General features: G+C 55.8%; 1 protein-coding gene across 1 annotated transcript; it reads right to left on the bottom strand.

Moving 5' to 3' along the window:
• Window positions 1-2,989: 2,989 nt before the first annotated feature.
• LOC129200726 (uncharacterized) lies at window positions 2,990-13,509 on the bottom strand. Its single transcript, XM_054812002.1, has 5 exons — window positions 13,278-13,509; window positions 12,461-12,622; window positions 12,189-12,278; window positions 11,251-11,828; window positions 2,990-3,014 (listed from the first exon to the last, which is right to left on the bottom strand). Exons 1-5 carry the CDS (start codon window positions 13,371-13,373, stop codon window positions 2,990-2,992), a joined length of 951 nt encoding a protein of 316 aa, XP_054667977.1. The 5' UTR covers window positions 13,374-13,509.
• Window positions 13,510-18,525: the final 5,016 nt, after the last annotated feature.

Below are 18,525 nucleotides of genomic sequence, written 5' to 3'. Positions count from 1 at the left end.
TCGGCTTCCTATCCCATCCCCTTCGTGTAACCTTCAGCTGCTCTCGCTGTGCTCTGTGTGTGCGCGTGTTTGTAGCCTACTGACGCAACAGTTCGGCTGGTGATGGGAGAGGGACAGGACACTGTCGCCTTCCCTTTCCGCACAGGGAGAGCTGCCTCTCCTCCAAGACACTAATATAAAGGGCAGGAGGTCTGCAAAAGCAGCAACACAGATGTTACACGTTACCATTGCTCCTGAGTTTTAATTGATTTTAATTACATCCTATCAGATTCTTGGTGCTGCTGAGTAGATGTAGGCGTCTCTATAGGACTGTGGATAATGTATATCCTTTAGATTTATTTTATTGGGTTTTTTGTTTGCGGTCGTTGTTGGTTTTTTCAGGGATAGATTGGAATGGGGAGAGGGGGTAATCTTTCCTGTATTCTGTAGGTAAATAAATCAGGCTTCATTGCACTTTAAAGCATAGTAGATGTCAGTGGAATTTATTTTTAATTTATACAGGTTTGCCATATATAGTGCTGCTCCTCTGCTGACAGTTGAGCTCAGTTTAGAGGACGGAGCACTGGATAGTGATGTGGGAAACATGGTTATCCTTGCCCGACCTGTGACAGTGTGTTCGGTATGAGTAGTTTCGTTGAGTAGTGCAGGAAATCTCTGAGCACTCAGTCAAAACGCTTTTCCAACCAAAGGCAGGGGCTGATGGCCATTAGGTTCTCCTTTCTCGTGGTATCATGGAGCCTCCAGGAGTTCCCTCGACTCCTCAGCCCTGTCCGAAAGAAGGGCTGATGCTCTCACTGCAGAGCACGTGCTAGATAACAGACGCTTCCCCACGCCCTCCAGCACGGCCACTGCAGGCTCTTTGCCCACACTGCAATTTACTGCCAGCATCTGGAGGAGAAGACTCGGAAGGCTCTGCTCTTCCGGTGCTGGCACACAACCTTCCACTGATCTCAAGGGACACTCTCCCTATGATGTAGATCGACTCAAGGACCCTTCACCACCTCCAGCACTTGCTGCACACAGTCTCAACCACCTCTTCAAGCTGCTGGGCATCTGTGGCACTTTGTTGTTCAGACGCAGCTGTGAACGCGCTGCCTGCCGTGACGTATGGCATCCCGTTGGAGGCAGCGTCACTGCTGACCCTCCTGGGCAGCTTGGCACCTTCCTGTCCCAGCTCAGGTTGGGAGCAGGTTTGGGCCTCATCCAAAGCTGCTTTCACTCTGCTGCAGCGCCCCGACTTCAGGGAGCTCCTTCTGCTCTTGGGTGGAGGTGGGCAAGATGGCTTTTGACACTGCAGCGGCTGCTGTCCCGGGCAAGAAGTGTCAATTGCTCCCGGCAGTTTGGGGGCATCCTTTGGTTTGGCCACGTGTGGCCGAAGCCTTTCCTGAACGGTGACACCAGGTTGCAGCTCGCTGTTGCCTGGACAAGCGCTCACGCCCCCACGTGCTGAGGCTTCACGCGGGCCCAGGCCAGCGCTCTGCTTCGGCCACGCGACCAGGGCAGAAGAGAAGGGCTTCCCTCAGGACGGAGCCTGCTTGCACATGACCCACCTCAGCATCCTGTGCTAGGTCAACTCCAGGCCAGGTAACCTCCTCTCTTCAGCCTCTTGATGGTGTCATTGCGTTTGGGGTATGTGGGTCATGGAGGCTGCTGTACTCTGTGCTCGTTAGGTGACAGTAGGGATCGCCCAGGTCAAAATAGCTGAGGGCCGGTGAAGCTGTAAGAGAGATGGTCCAGAGTATGAACGGGGCAGGAGAGAGCAGCAGGGACCAATGCGCTTGCGAGCTCCTCACGCACGCAGGATGGCCTTTTCAAACCTCCCCGCTACAGGCTAATTGCTGGCCTACGTCCCAGCCAGAGGAAAGACCTCTCTACTTCAGAGACTCTCCAGCGGAGAGAAGAAACCAACCCTGTGCCCACATCCTCTCTCTGGTGCCTATCGACTGCTGCTGTGGGAACACAAGGAGCTGTTTACGGCAGGGGTGCGAGGGTGCGCCCGGTCCTGCACCTGTAAGGAGCTAAGCTGAAATGTCGCCTACAGCCACGTCTCGCCCTCTGGCAATTCACTCTGCTTGCAAAAAGGGATTGCGCTCCCCAGAGGTGCCAAGCGGTCCTTGTGTGAAAGGCAAAGGTGGTTGGAAGACCTGACACCAACACTCTTCTCCAGCCAGCTCTGGGCAGCCTGGAGCACCGCTATGGGCAAGTCCTCCTTTCTCTGGGCACCACGGAGCCAGGAGCTTCCCTCGACTCCCCAGCCCTGTGCGATGGAAGGGCTGCAGCTTCCCGCTGCAGAGCGGGTGGCCACAAGAATTCTCTGTGTGACGGGGACCGTCCAGTCCAAGAAGAGCTTGTCTAGCCCTCTCTACTTCCTTTACCTTTTCCCCCAGCTTTGCCCTGCTGAAGACAGGCTTGGAGCCGGGCACCACAGGGATCTTTGACCCCGAGGGGGAGGTCCAGCAGCTCAGGCTCCATCAGCCCAGTAGCTCCTTCTCCCAGTGCTGTCTTCTGTGCCCGACCTAGGAAGACAAGAGACACTCAGGCGCTAGCTCAAGAAGCTCCTGCACGGCAGTTGCAAGGAAGGGCACGTGCCCAGGCCCCAGAGCAGGCCCCCCGCCATGTCCCAGGCTCCCCGGCTGAGCCCTCTCCATCGGCCCGCCGCTCACCTCTCTCCTCTTTCCCAGCGCACTCAGCAGTGCGTCCGCCTTTCGGACGCCAGCAGTGAGACAGTGCTCCACAGCTCCTTCCAAAAGCTCCTCAGGAGCTGCGACCCTGTGCTGACTCCTCTTGCTCCACAGGCCCCTTGCCACCGCAACTGTGAAGCAAAGCGGGCGTCCTTGCCAACAGGAAGAAATGCAAGGAACTGCCACACCCAGGATGCTCAGCTCTGGCTCAGGTTTACCCCTTTTCCTTTTTCAGACCTCTCCCCTGTCACAGAAAAAGCAGCCTCATCTCGGACTTTGCACTGAATTGCATTTTCGGCCATCAGCTCTCACCGTCCAACTCCTGAGTCACGTCTTGAGAAACACAGAAGACAAAAACACAGGCCGAGGGAAACACTCTCTCCTGCCCTTTCCTCAGGCTCCCCTTCAGCCCAGACACCTCTCTGCCCCTCTCCTCCCTCCCTCCCTCCTCCCTCATTCCCTCCCTCCCCGCGCCTCCTGTGAGGCGATGGGGAGCGCAGGACGTTCTGCATCAGTGCGGGATGGTTTCTCCCCCCGTCTCGTCGCCTTTTTCCCTCTGCCCTTCTGCTGCCCCTTCCCTCTCACCTGGTCCTTCTGCCCCGACAGGGCTCCTCCACCGCCGCAGTCCCTCACAAGTACCGCTGCGCCGTGAGGCGCCTCCGGCGAGGCCGCGTCCCCAACAGTGTCCCCTTCCTCGGGCCTCCTCCGGCGCCGTCTCCCTGCCCGTGTCGCCTCCTTGTGCCCCCCGCACCACCCACGGCCCCTCCCGCCCCGCCCAGCGGCTCCACACCGGCCGGAGGAGCGGCGCCGTGCGCTCCTCTGATTGGTCGCAGCTCCGGCGCCATGAGCTCCTCCCATTGGTCAACAGCTCTGGCGCGGGGGTCTTGGAGCGCCCCTTGCTGAGCCGCTGGACCCGGCTGGAAGCGGCCGTTACCGGCCCGGGGCGGCTCCCGGCCCCCCAGCCCCCCCTCAGAGCTGCCGTTCGCGCCCCCGGCTTTCTCCACAGGGTGGGAGCTGGGCCACCGGCTGCGGCTGCGCTGCTCGCTTTCTGCTCTCCTTCTGCTCTCGCTTCCCCCCGCTTTCTCCAGTTTTACTGGCTTTCCACCCCTTTTTCCTTTCCGCTACCTATTCCCCTAGCTGGTTCCTGGGGAAGGCAGGTAGGAGCCTGGCTGCCGGCTCCTGCTGCACTCACCTGCTGCCTCTCCCCCTTTACCTAAGCAAATCCCTCAAAAAGCGCCTCCTAACAAGCCTTGGATATTGTATTTACGTGAACAGGAAGGAACAGCCGGTGGCACGTTGACGCAGAAAGCAGCCCAATGCCGGCGAGCTGTAGTGTGTTACTCGGCACGACTAGGCCCCTCCTCATTGAAGGCAGGAGTTCATGCGTCAGGGCTGCTGCAGCAGCAGCTGTGTGATGAGGGAGAAAGCAGGACCTTGTCCTGGGGCACCCCAGGCAGCGAATGCAGAAAACAAATATGCCCTGAGAACAGCGTGACCTGTGAAATCCCTTACCCACAAAAGTAATGCAAAAAGGGAAACGCCTGAGGAGGAAATGGAATCTGGACATTGGAAAGAAAAACCTTTTCTCCCCAGGACGATGCCGATTGGTAGCTTTGGTCAGAGAACTTTGCCATTGCAACACATGGAGGAGCATCTGACTAGAAAATCAAGTCTCTCAGTCAGGGGTGGCACTGGCTTGACCCAAGCAACTGGGTTGACGAGTCACAAAAGGATGTTTGATGTGTGGGAATGCTACATAAGAAGAAGCTCCAATGTAAAGGTGGCTTTGAAGACAAGTGCCAGAGAACTTGACTAACAGCAACCTCACCTGTACAAGGGGGCTGCTGTTAGAAGGACCCAGACCAAACGGGCTGAAAGTGGCAAAGTTGCGACAAAATTGTCCAAACTCAGCTACTAAATACGCATTGGGGGCGCTTGCGTGGCGGGCTCACGTAAACAAATGCTCAGAAGTAAATGATAACAAGAGAGATCGTGGCCAAAGCCAACAGGTTATGTAAATTTTAAAAACAAACATGTGAGTAGACTTAAAATTGTATGTAAGGAATCCAGAGTGCACTACGAGGTCCTTTTCGGGCTCCCAGATGAGAGACACATTGATTGCTGTCAGTAGAAGTGGTTTTAGCTAGGCTGTCTTACTCCCTTCTTTCTGGTACCCATGCACGATACGGAAGAAAATGGGAGCAAATCAATTTTTGTAACACTCTTAATTCACAGATTCACAGATTCACAGACTGGTAGGGGTTGGAAGGGTCACTTAAAGGATCACTTAAAGCGTGTTGCACAGGTTTGCGTGCAGGCGGGTTTTGAATCTCTCCAGAGGAGGAGACTCCACAACCTCTTTGGGAAACCTGTTCCAGTGCTCGGTCACCCTCTAAGGGAAGAAGGTTTTCCTCATATTCAGATGGAACTTCCTGCGTCCCAGTTTTGACTGACTTTCTACCCCATTCTCCTCCTTTTTTATCATTTTCACCCAGCATTGTGCTGTGGCAGACCAGCTTAGTGCCACGGTCCTGGCTGCTGCTGTGCTCCATGCTACTCCGCTGGCTTTCTCACCCTTTCTCCTCCTCTTACGCAGCTCCGACCTCTCCAGCCGGTCTTGAGGGATAAAGAGGATAAAAGGGTTTCCCAGGGCATAAAGAAAGGCAGAGGGAGGGCTCTGGGTGGCACGGAAAGGCACATGGAGGGCAGACGCAGGTACCCAAAGGCATGGAGAAGGCTGGGGCTGGGCACTGAAAGGCAGATGAGGGGCTCTGAGCCACACAGCAAGGCACAAAGAGGGTCCTAGGATGCACCCAAAGAGAAATGCAGGGCCTTTGGAAGCAAGAAAAAGCAAAGGGGAATGCCTCGGTTGCCCCAAATGCCCGTGGAGGATTGGGGGAAGTGTAAAAGCAGAGGTGCCTTGAGGAGCCACAGTATGGCCTAGCTCGAATGTCCACCGCTATGGGCAAGTCCTCCTTTCTCTGGGCACCACGGAGCCAGGAGCTTCCCTCGACTCCCCAGCCCTGTGCGATGGAAGGGCTGCAGCTCCCGCTGCAGAGCGGGTGGCCGCAAGGACCTCTCTGCATGACGGGGACCCCGTCCAAGAAGAGAGCTTGTCTAGCCCTCTCTACTTCCTTTACCTTTTCCCCCAGCTTTGCCCTGCTGAAGACAGGCTTGGAGCCGGGCACCACAGGGATCTTGACCCCGAGGGGGAGGTCCAGCAGCTCAGGCTCCATCAGCCCAGTAGCTCCTTCTCCCAGTGCTGTCTTCTGTGCCCGACCTAGGAAGACAAGAGACACTCAGGCGCTAGCTCAAGAAGCTCCTGCACGGCAGTTGCAAGGAAGGGCACGTGCCCAGGCCCCAGAGCAGGCCCCCCGCCATGTCCCAGGCTCCCCGGCTGAGCCCTCTCCATCGGCCCGCCGCTCACCTCTCTCCTCTTTCCCAGCGCACTCAGCAGTGCGTCCGCCTTTCGGACGCCAGCAGTGAGACAGTGCTCCACAGCTCCTTCCAAAAGCTCCTCAGGAGCTGCGACCCTGTGCTGACTCCTCTTGCTCCACAGGCCCCTTGCCACCGCAACTGTGAAGCAAAGCGGGCATCCTTGCCAACCGGGAAGAAACGCAAGGAACTGCCACACCAAAGGCGCTCGGCTCTGGCTCGGGTTTACCCCCTTTTCCTTTTCAGACCTCTCCCCTGTCCCGGGAAAAGCAGCCTCAAGTCGGGGACTTGCACTGAATTGGATTTTCGGCCCATCGCTCTCAACATCTACGTGCGCTGATCTGCGCTGTGCTCCTGTCTGGGCAGGGCGCTTGGGACCCGCCGGAGGGACGGGCTGTCTGGAAAGCTGTGGGCCCGTGGAGGGGAGGGCGTCCTCAGCGGGACAGCTCCCCTTTCCGTCGCGTGGCGTGGGCGGTTTTGCAACGCGCCTTCCCCAGTTCAGCTCAGGGGTCAGCGCAGGCCCCGGTTGACAGATCCGCTCTAGTACGGAGTCAATGATCCGACTTGCAGTGGTCCTTATAGCCAAAGTCGGGGCTAAGGCTGTTGGCTTTGGCTTCGTTTCCCTCTCTAACTTCTTCTCCGCCACTCCAAGAACCTCAGGGCCCGTGGTTGTGGCATATGCAGGCTGTTCTGCATGGCGCTGCTGATCTCTGGAGACGGCGTTTGGGACGCTCTTCCTGGCAGTCGTGCGACTCGGTCGCGAGACATCAGCAGCGCTTGTATTTGGCAGTGGTTGTAAGGCAGGACGCTTTGCTACCTTGCTTGCTTCCAGGCTCTGCTGTTCAGCTGGAAAGCACCGGGATGCCTGAGAGCTGGAGCAGACCCCAGGCCATGCATCTGCCGGGCTCTGCCTGTAAGAAGCCAGGCAAGGCACAGCAGAATACCCTGCGCAACAGAAGTCAGGGAGTCAGAAAAGTGAAAGGAACTGGTTAAACTAGCAGCCCCTTGAAAGTTTTGTCAGTTGTCTGCAGTCCAATCATTTTAAAAAGAAAGCCTATTTCATACCCGTTGTTTGTTGGGATTTCAGTCAAGCTTACGGAAAGGATCTGATGGCTACCCATCAGCTGGGATAGCCTGCGTGTTACGAGCGTGGCGACATCCCTGCAAAGAAATCCACTGAAGTTCACAGCGGCAAACTTCAGGAGCTCAGCGAGGGCGGGAGGAAGGAGGTCTCTGCCGAAAGGCTCGGCAGGGGCCGATGTGCAGAGGTGGCAGAGGAATGCAGCGCTGCCTGCCTCCGTCCTCACAGCCAGCTTACTTGCCAACATGTTCTCCCCCACATGTAACGTGGTTTTGCCATTCCAATCCAGGACAGGGCATGAAAAAGAGAGGAAAAAACCCACCCCACAGAAGAAAACTAAGAAGAGAATCAAGAGTGACCTTGCAGGGCTGGAGTGGCAGAGGGAAGATGTTTTGGCTGCTGGTGTTTTCTGGTGCTGACGTGACTGAGAAGAGGGTCCAATGGGCTGGCTGCTCACAGTGTCAGCCAAGCTGCTCGGGAGCAGATCTAGCTGCTTGCAGCGAGCGTCTCCCTCTCTGCATGCTGACCGTCTTGCCAGGGAACAGGAGGGAACTCTGGTTTGGGCAGCCAGGAGAGAAGGACTCCTTTAGCCTGGGAGAGAGTGGGGCTGGTTGGGGTGGTGTGGGGGTGTGGGGGTGTGCGCCCCCCCTGCCGCCAGCCTGACCTTTATTTCCGTAAGCCTGTTCAAGTTTAAGCCCTGCTGGCAGTGGGGCCGCCTTCCCCTCGTGCCACAGATGACCGCTGCTGAGCAGTTAGTTTGAATTTCCCCTTCACCGTCAACTCTTTGACTTGTCTCCTTGTGGGACTGAAGGCCTCCCTTCCCCAGGGGATGCTGCATGGGAGACCGTCAAAGGCCAACCAAGCCTGTGGCACAGCAGGGTGGTGAGTTCCCCTTAGAGAGGGGCTTGCTCCCACCACTCCCCTTGGGATGAGCCTTGGCACGGGCTGCTTGAAGATGAGACAGCTTAGGGCAGGGAAAATGCCCAGACACAGTATGGCCTGGCTCGAATGAAGCTCAGCACAAGCAAGCACTTGGGAGTAAACTCTTTATTGCCAGCACAAGGCTGCAAAGTCTGTGTTTGCTGCCTGCTGGAGCTGCCCAGGGGCTCTACGCCTCTCTTGCCGCACACCTCCTCAGGACAGCGTCCACAAGCCTCCCAGCTAACGCCCTCGTTTCTGACACGGGCAGCTGGGGCTCGCCTCAGGGAAGCGCTTCACGTGCGCTGATCTGCGCTGTGCTCCTGTCTGGGCAGGGCGCTTGGGACCCGCCGGAGGGACGGGCTGTCTGGAAAGCCGTGGGCCCGTGGAGGGGAGGGCGTCCTCAGCGGGACAGCTCCCCTTTCCGTCGCGTGGCGTGGGCGGTTTTGCAACGCGCCTTCCCCAGTTCAGCTCAGGGGTCAGCGCAGGCCCCGGTTGACAGATCCGCTCTAGTACGGAGTCAATGATCCGACTTGCAGTGGTCCTTATAGCCAAAGTCCGGGCTAAGGCTGTTGGCTTTGGCTTCGTTTCCCTCTTTAACTTCTCCTCCGCCGTTCCAAGAACCTCAGGGCCCGTGGTTCTGGCATATGCAGGCTGTTCTGCATGGCGCTGCTGATCTCTGGAGACGGCGTTTGGGACGCTCTTCCTGGCAGTCGTGCGACTCGGTCGCGAGACATCAGCAGCGCTTGTATTTGGCAGCGGTTGTAAGGCAGGACGCTTTGCTACCTTGCTTGCTTCCAGGCTCTGCTGTTCAGCTGGAAAGCACCGGGATGCCTGAGAGCTGGAGCAGACCCCAGGCCATGCATCTGCCGGGCTCTGCCTGTAAGAAGCCAGGCAAGGCACAGCAGAATACCCTGCGCAACAGAAGTCAGGGAGTCAGAAAAGTGAAAGGAACTGGTTAAACTAGCAGCCCCTTGAAAGTTTTGTCAGTTGTCTGCAGTCCAATCATTTTAAAAAGAAAGCCTATTTCATACCCGTTGTTTGTTGGGATTTCAGTCAAGCTTACGGAAAGGATCTGATGGCTACCCATCAGCTGGGATAGCCTGCGTGTTACGAGCGTGGCGACATCCCTGCAAAGAAATCCACTGAAGTTCACAGCGGCAAACTTCAGGAGCTCAGCGAGGGCGGGAGGAAGGAGGTCTCTGCCGAAAGGCTCGGCAGGGGCCGATGTGCAGAGGTGGCAGAGGAATGCAGCGCTGCCTGCCTCCGTCCTCACAGCCAGCTTACTTGCCAACATGTTCTCCCCCACATGTAACGTGGTTTTGCCATTCCAATCCAGGACAGGGCATGAAAAAGAGAGGAAAAAACCCACCCCACAGAAGAAAACTAAGAAGAGAATCAAGAGTGACCTTGCAGGGCTGGAGTGGCAGAGGGAAGATGTTTTGGCTGCTGGTGTTTTCTGGTGCTGACGTGACTGAGAAGAGGGTCCAATGGGCTGGCTGCTCACAGTGTCAGCCAAGCTGCTCGGGAGCAGATCTAGCTGCTTGCAGCGAGCGTCTCCCTCTCTGCATGCTGACCGTCTTGCCAGGGAACAGGAGGGAACTCTGGTTTGGGCAGCCAGGAGAGAAGGACTCCTTTAGCCTGGGAGAGAGAGGGGCTGGATGGGGAGGTGTGGGGGTGTGGGGGTGTGCGCCCCCCTGCCGCCAGCCTGACCTTTATTTCCGTAAGCCTGTTCAAGTTTAAGCCCTGCTGGCAGTGGGGCCGCCTTCCCCTCGTGCCACAGATGACCGCTGCTGAGCAGTTAGTTTGAATTTCCCCTTCACCGTCAACTCTTTGACTTGTCTCCTTGTGGGACTGAAGGCCTCCCTTCCCCAGGGGATGCTGCATGGGAGACCGTCAAAGGCCAACCAAGCCTGTGGCACAGCAGGGTGGTGAGTTCCCCTTAGAGAGGGGCTTGCTCCCACCACTCCCCTTGGGATGAGCCTTGGCACGGGCTGCTTGAAGATGAGACAGCTTAGGGCAGGGAAAATGCCCAGACACAGTATGGCCTGGCTCGAATGAAGCTCAGCACAAGCAAGCACTTGGGAGTAAACTCTTTATTGCCAGCACAAGGCTGCAAAGTCTGTGTTTGCTGCCTGCTGGAGCTGCCCAGGGGCTCTACGCCTCTCTTGCCGCACACCTCCTCAGGACAGCGTCCACAAGCCTCCCAGCTAACGCCCTCGTTTCTGACACGGGCAGCTGGGGCTCGCCTCAGGGAAGCGCTTCACGTGCGCTGATCTGCGCTGTGCTCCTGTCTGGGCAGGGCGCTTGGGACCCGCCGGAGGGACGGGCTGTCTGGAAAGCCGTGGGCCCGTGGAGGGGAGGGCGTCCTCAGCGGGACAGCTCCCCTTTCCGTCGCGTGGCGTGGGCGGTTTTGCAACGCGCCTTCCCCAGTTCAGCTCAGGGGTCAGCGCAGGCCCCGGTTGACAGATCCGCTCTAGTACGGAGTCAATGATCCGACTTGCAGTGGTCCTTATAGCCAAAGTCCGGGCTAAGGCTGTTGGCTTTGGCTTCGTTTCCCTCTTTAACTTCTCCTCCGCCGTTCCAAGAACCTCAGGGCCCGTGGTTCTGGCATATGCAGGCTGTTCTGCATGGCGCTGCTGATCTCTGGAGACGGCGTTTGGGACGCTCTTCCTGGCAGTCGTGCGACTCGGTCGCGAGACATCAGCAGCGCTTGTATTTGGCAGCGGTTGTAAGGCAGGACGCTTTGCTGCCTTGCTTGCTTCCAGGCTCTGCCCTTCAGATGCTCTGGGGAGTGCTTGTCCTGCTTCCATGCCCTGCCTTGAGAAAGGCCTCTGGAATGGCTGCGGCCGTCCGTTGGAGCAAATTCCCTCGAGAAGCTCCATGATTTTGGAATATTTGCAGCTAAATTCTCGTTCAAATAGAGAAGCTACAAAGCATTCCAAGGTGGAGCAAATACTGTCAACAATTCTTCTGGTGAGTTTGTCAAGGCAGGCCTGTGCAGGTGCTCTGTGGGAAGCTGCTCCTTCAGCTTGCCCTGGTTTCTCTTCCTTGCATTTGCCCGCTCGGGTGGCTCCTCTGGCAACAGGCTGCTCCTTCCACCTGGTTGCCGGCCCTGGCTCAGATGCTTTGCACCTGCTGGATGCCAAACGCTCCCCCACGCCTTCCAGCACGGTCACTACAAGCTCTTTGCCCACCAGTACAATTTCCTGCCAGCGATTCCGAGGAGAAGTCTCTGCTCTTCCGGTGCTGGCACGCAGTCTTCCTCTGATCTCCAGGGCAACTCTCCTTAAGATGGAGATTGACTCATCCCGAGGACCCTTCACCACCTCCAACACTTGGTGCACCACAGTCTCAACCACCTCTTCAAGCTGCTGGGCATCTGTGGCACTTTGTTGTTCAGACGCAGCTGTGAACGCGCTGCCTGCCGTGACGTATGGCTTCCTCTTGGAGGCAGCGTCACTGCTAACCCTCCTGGGCAGCTTGGCACCTTCCTGTCCCAGCTCAGGTTGGGAGCAGGTTTGGCTCTCATCCACAGCTGCTTTCCCTCTTGCGCATCGCCCCGATTTGAGGGGGCTCCTTCTGCTTTTGGGTGGAGGTGGGCAAGATGGTTTGCGAGGCTGCAGCGGCCGCTGTCCCGGGCACGAAGCGTCGCTCTCTCCTGGCAGTTTGGGGGCATCCTTTGGTTTGGCCACGTGTGGTCGAAGCCTTTCCTGAAAGGTGACACCAGGTTGTGGCTCGCTGTTGCCTGGACAAGCGCTCACGCCCCCGCGCGCTCAGGCTTCGCGCGGGCCCAGGCCAGCGCTCTGCTTCGGCCGCGCGACGAGGGCAGAAGGGCTTCCCTCAGGACGGAGCCTGCTTGCACACGACCTTCCTGCCTGTGCCCACGCCAGCACCCTGCGCTAGCTCAGCTCCGAGCCGGCTAGTACTTTTGCCGCCACAGTGCCCGGCCCACCAGCACAGCCCTCTCCTCCTCCTCCGCGCTGACCGCCTCCCCGAGATGCAGCAAGTCAAGCCCCAGCCCTCGGCACCGTGCCGCTGACAGGTGTCCGCCAGCACTCCGCTTTGCCTACCTTTTCTTGCCTGGCCATTTTCTCTGCCTCCAGCTTGAGCCTGGTCAGATACTGCCTGTACTCGTTGAACTCCTTCAGAGTGCAAACCACCTATGGAGAGACGAGGGGAGAAATCACCCGAGCACTGTCAAGCCAGCTACGCAGCCTGCCTTCCCCGAAAGAGCCCGAACCCAGCGGGAGGGGAGCTGCTGCTGTGCGTACGCCGCCTCTGTGCTCAGGGAACCCCGCGCGGAGGGAACCGTTTTTCCCAGCCCAGCGACGCCCAAACCTACTTTGCCGTCGCTGGTGACGTAACCCTCTTTCTTCAGCCTCCGGAGGTTGTCTTTGCGTTTGTAGTAGGCCTGCAGATGCGGGTCATGGAGGCTGTTGTACTCTGTGCTCGTTAGGCGACAGTAGGGATCGCCCAGGTCAAAATAGCCTGAGGGCCGGTGAAGCTGTAAGAGAGATGGTCCAGAGTATGAATGGGGCAGGAGAGAGCAGCAGGGACCAATGCGCTTGCGAGCTCCTCATGCACGCAGGATGGCCTTTTCAAACCTCCCCGCTACAGGCTAATTGCTGGCCTACGTCCCAGCCAGAGGAAAGACCTCTCTTCTTCAGAGACTCTCCAGCGGAGAAGAAACCAACCCTGTGCCCACATCCTCTCTCTGGTGCCTATCGACTGCTGCTGTGGGAACACAAGGAGCTGTTTACGGCAGGGGTGCGAGGGTTGCGCCCGGTCCTGCACCTGTAAGGAGCTAAGCTGAAACGTCGCCTACAGCCACGTCTCGCCCTCTGGCAATTCACTCTGCTTGCAAAAAGGGATTGCGCTCCCCAGAGGTGCCAAGCGGTCCTTGTGGAAAGGCAAAGGTGGTTGGAAGACCTGACACCAACACTCTTCTCCAGCCAGCTCTGGGCAGCCTGGAGCACCGCTATGGGCAAGTCCTCCTTTCTCTGGGCACCACGGAGCCAGGAGCTTCCCTCGACTCCCCAGCCCTGTGCGATGGAAGGGCTGCAGCTCCCGCTGCAGAGCGGGTGGCCGCAAGGACCTCTCTGCATGACGGGGACCCCGTCCAAGAAGAGAGCTTGTCTAGCCCTCTCTACTTCCTTTACCTTTTCCCCCAGCTTTGCCCTGCTGAAGACAGGCTTGGAGCCGGGCACCACAGGGATCTTGACCCCGAGGGGGAGGTCCAGCAGCTCAGGCTCCATCAGCCCAGTAGCTCCTTCTCCCAGTGCTGTCTTCTGTGCCCGACCTAGGAAGACAAGAGACACTCAGGCGCTAGCTCAAGAAGCTCCTGCACGGCAGTTGCAAGGAAGGGCACGTGCCCAGGCCCCAGAGCAGGCCCCCCGCCATGTCCCAGGCTCCCCGGCTGAGCCCTCTCCATCGGCCCGCCGCTCACCTCTCTCCTCTTTCCCAGCGCACTCAGCAGTGCGTCCGCCTTTCGGACGCCAGCAGTGAGACAGTGCTCCACAGCTCCTTCCAAAAGCTCCTCAGGAGCTGCGACCCTGTGCTGACTCCTCTTGCTCCACAGGCCCCTTGCCACCGCAACTGTGAAGCAAAGCGGGCATCCTTGCCAAGCGGGAAGAAACGCAAGGAACTGCCACACCAAAGGCGCTCGGCTCTGGCTCGGGTTTACCCCCTTTTCCTTTTCAGACCTCTCCCCTGTCCCGGGAAAAGCAGCCTCAAGTCGGGGACTTGCACTGAATTGGATTTTCGGCCCATCGCTCTCAACATCTACGTGCGCTGATCTGCGCTGTGCTCCTGTCTGGGCAGGGCGCTTGGGACCCGCCGGAGGGACGGGCTGTCTGGAAAGCTGTGGGCCCGTGGAGGGGAGGGCGTCCTCAGCGGGACAGCTCCCCTTTCCGTCGCGTGGCGTGGGCGGTTTTGCAACGCGCCTTCCCCAGTTCAGCTCAGGGGTCAGCGCAGGCCCCGGTTGACAGATCCGCTCTAGTACGGAGTCAATGATCCGACTTGCAGTGGTCCTTATAGCCAAAGTCGGGGCTAAGGCTGTGGGCTTTGGCTTCGTTTCCCTCTCTAACTTCTTCTCCGCCACTCCAAGAACCTCAGGGCCCGTGGTTCTGGCATATGCAGGCTGTTCTGCATGGCGCTGCTGATCTCTGGAGACGGCGTTTGGGACGCTCTTCCTGGCAGTCGTGCGACTCGGTCGCGAGACATCAGCAGCGCTTGTATTTGGCAGTGGTTGTAAGGCAGGACGCTTTGCTACCTTGCTTGCTTGCAGGCTCTGCTGTTCAGCTGGAAAGCACCGGGATGCCTGAGAGCTGGAGCAGACCCCAGGCCATGCATCTGCCGGGCTCTGCCTGTAAGAAGCCAGGCAAGGCACAGCAGAATACCCTGCGCAACAGAAGTCAGGGAGTCAGAAAAGTGAAAGGAACTGGTTAAACTAGCAGCCCCTTGAAAGTTTTGTCAGTTGTCTGCAGTCCAATCATTTTAAAAAGAAAGCCTATTTCATACCCGTTGTTTGTTGGGATTTCAGTCAAGCTTACGGAAAGGATCTGATGGCTACCCATCAGCTGGGATAGCCTGCGTGTTACGAGCGTGGCGACATCCCTGCAAAGAAATCCACTGAAGTTCACAGCGGCAAACTTCAGGAGCTCAGCGAGGGCGGGAGGAAGGAGGTCTCTGCCGAAAGGCTCGGCAGGGGCCGATGTGCAGAGGTGGCAGAGGAATGCAGCGCTGCCTGCCTCCGTCCTCACAGCCAGCTTACTTGCCAACATGTTCTCCCCCACATGTAACGTGGTTTTGCCATTCCAATCCAGGACAGGGCATGAAAAAGAGAGGAAAAAACCCACCCCACAGAAGAAAACTAAGAAGAGAATCAAGAGTGACCTTGCAGGGCTGGAGTGGCAGAGGGAAGATGTTTTGGCTGCTGGTGTTTTCTGGTGCTGACGTGACTGAGAAGAGGGTCCAATGGGCTGGCTGCTCACAGTGTCAGCCAAGCTGCTCGGGAGCAGATCTAGCTGCTTGCAGCGAGCGTCTCCCTCTCTGCATGCTGACCGTCTTGCCAGGGAACAGGAGGGAACTCTGGTTTGGGCAGCCAGGAGAGAAGGACTCCTTTAGCCTGGGAGAGAGAGGGGCTGGATGGGGAGGTGTGGGGGTGTGGGGGTGTGCGCCCCCCTGCCGCCAGCCTGACCTTTATTTCCGTAAGCCTGTTCAAGTTTAAGCCCTGCTGGCAGTGGGGCCGCCTTCCCCTCGTGCCACAGATGACCGCTGCTGAGCAGTTAGTTTGAATTTCCCCTTCACCGTCAACTCTTTGGCTTGTCTCCTTGTGGGACTGAAGGCCTCCCTTCCCCAGGGGATGCTGCATGGGAGACCGTCAAAGGCCAACCAAGCCTGTGGCACAGCAGGGTGGTGAGTTCCCCTTAGAGAGGGGCTTGCTCCCACCACTCCCCTTGGGATGAGCCTTGGCACGGGCTGCTTGAAGATGAGACAGCTTAGGGCAGGGAAAATGCCCAGACACAGTATGGCCTGGCTCGAATGAAGCTCAGCACAAGCAAGCACTTGGGAGTAAACTCTTTATTGCCAGCACAAGGCTGCAAAGTCTGTGTTTGCTGCCTGCTGGAGCTGCCTAGGGGCTTGTCCCATCCCACTCGGGGGCTTGGGGGGAGGTTAACTCTTTAATTGTCTGCGCGGTAATCAGAAGTAACAACAATTACTTTAGAGGTTCAAACCAGTCATAAATTTACTTAAGGCTCCACGGAACTACAAGAGATGGAGGCTTGGCAAAAGTCATAACAATGCTCAAAACTTAGCAGAACTATGAAAGGTAAGGGTTTAGCAAAACGTGTGACGATATTTCCCTAATGTGCCGAAAATTAAGTTAGAGACAAAGAGAGTGACAGAGAGGAAAAGAAAGAGAGAAAGAAAAGAGAGAGAGAGATAAAGAAAAAAGATGTCACCACCCTTGGATCCAGCAATGTTCTCTGCTCGTAGTTGTAGTCCAGGTGGACTGAACTTATGTTTTCCCTTTTTATAACCCGATGTGCCCGCCCCATAGACGGGGGTCTGTCATCACTGAGCAGCCACAGTATGAGCTCAGGAATGTTCAGAAATGTTCTAGAAATGAGTGGGTGGGTTGTGGGGGTCCTGGGGGTCTCACTGCCCTCCCCCTTTCAGGACTGACCAAGTGAGTGGTGATCTTTCACAGGCACATGGCGCACAGGGCACAGATGGTCTTTGTTTACGTGTTTCAGGAGTAGAGGAGTGGTCTCACAAGACGTTTTGCTGCCTCCGCAGGCTCCGTTCTTGGTCAACACCCCCTGGTCATCAGCAGCCCATCCCTGTCCATGTCAAGACGGGTGTTTGCGACATCCACTTGTTATCAGGGCCTTACACCTCCCCGTGGCTCAAACAGACGTCTTGACTTCTTCTTGGAGGTCATCTTCTAGGGCGGTGATTCTCACACAGCGAACAGAGGGGGAGAGGAGAGAAGAAAAGGAAGAGGTGGCACGAGTAATCATACAGCGAACAATAGCTCTGCCAATCGTTAAAAATATGAAACCGACAACTAATGTTAGTCCTATTTTCATTAACCATGCCCCCCTTCCCGTGAGTCCCCTGGATCGTAGGATGGATTGTAACCAAGAGTTCGGGGTCTCGCCATCAAACCAGTCTTTTGGTCGTATGGATTGAAAAAGTTCCGCCGTCTGGTCTGTTATCTCCTTCATTTTTGTTCGAGCCTCCTCTGTTGAGGTAGTAGCGTTGTGTGTGGTGATGCAGCATTCTCCATTGGTGAGATTTAACACCGCACAAGCTCCTTGTTCTTTAAGCAATATCATATCCAGGGCTCGACGATTCTGAAGGGTCATCTTTGATACCTGTTGGACCTGTAAGTTTAAGTCCCCAAAAGCATATCGTGTCCAGTTACTTAAAAGATGTACCTGCCAGGTAATATTTTCTAGGACAAATTGGTGCCGTTTTAAGGTTACATAAGGGGTCAAACTATTCTCAACCATTAACGCAGTTAGTTGTCCAGCAGTATAGTAATTGGGAGTTTGGACTCCATTAATCGCCCAATCGGGACGAGCCTTTGGATTACTTCCCGCTTCTCTACGCGATTGCCGGGAAGGTACTATAAAATTAAAAACACGAGATGAACACAAAGAAGGGATAGCTAATCCACACCTCAGGCCAGCATGATATTCCGGTGCTAAGTAAGAGTAAAATTTTCCATTGGAGCATCCCCATGCGGATCCCAACGGGGCTGGATGTATGAGCATATTGTGTTTACCAACATATTCTCCTCCAAATGTAACGTGGTTTTGCCATTCCAATCCAGGACAGGGCAGGAAAAAAACAAAACAAAACAAAAAAACAAAAGAAGAAAACTAAGAAGAGCATCAAGAGTGACCTTGCAGGGCTGGAGTGGCAGAGGGAAGATGTTTTGGCTGCTGGTGTTTTCTGGTGCTGACGTGACTGAAAAGAGGGTCCAAAGGGAATAGAGGAGTTCAGTGGTTTGCGATGCTGGCATTATCTTGGTAGTCCAGTGGTATTCCTTGTTATTTAGAATGGTGGCTCTTGTTCTCCTTGCAATGATCTGTGGTCCTTTATTCATGCTTATTTAACCATGAATATGCAGTATACAATGTAACCTATATATATCTTAAGAAATTTCATACAATTTAATACTACGAAGACTAATTGGTACAATTTTTAGGTAATGAGGACCCAAGAACTGAATTGCCCATTTCCATTAATTCTACTAATTTTAAAGATATATTGGCATTTTCAAGTCCCAGCCCTTACAAAATGAGTATGCTTCTCGATAGGTTTGCTCTCCATGCATATCCAGGGTTCTTTCAAAGTAGTGACAAACTCTCCTCACATTTCTCCTTCCTTTCTTTAGTGGAAATCCATAACTGATACTCATCTGTGTACCAGTCAGAACTAAGTGGGACAGAAATCCAGGAGAGTTGATTTCTGGTAGATGATTGGCTTTTACTGCATTTCCAACAGTTATTTGCCACTGCTGCAATAGTTTGGACTGTTGCTACGGATGAATTATAGAATGAATATATACAGTCAATATTCCCCCGCAGGCTTATAAGAAAGGCTATCATCTCAAAAGCAAGGCTTCCAAATCAGGAAAAATATACAGACACAAACAGCAAAAATAATTATACCTTGGAACCATATCCTTACTCTAATTCTAAGTAAAAATATGGTTCAGTCCATGTGCAATTCGTAAGTATCAGATTACTTTCCACTGTCCTGTTGTTGAATTCTTACACAAGATCAGTGGTTTCACTGATCAGGCAATCTGCTGGCTCTGTGTCAGTTCCCAGCTGCGGGTGAATCGGTCTCTGCAGTGGTGGATTGTTCCCTTAGTGAGAGGAGAGTTTT

The sequence above is a fragment of the Grus americana genome, unplaced genomic scaffold, assembly GCF_028858705.1.
Source record: "Grus americana isolate bGruAme1 unplaced genomic scaffold, bGruAme1.mat scaffold_433, whole genome shotgun sequence".
NCBI classification, from domain to species: Eukaryota; Metazoa; Chordata; class Aves; order Gruiformes; family Gruidae; genus Grus; species Grus americana.
Note: the sequence above shows the minus strand (reverse complement) of the source record. Positions and strands in the feature narration are given on the sequence as shown.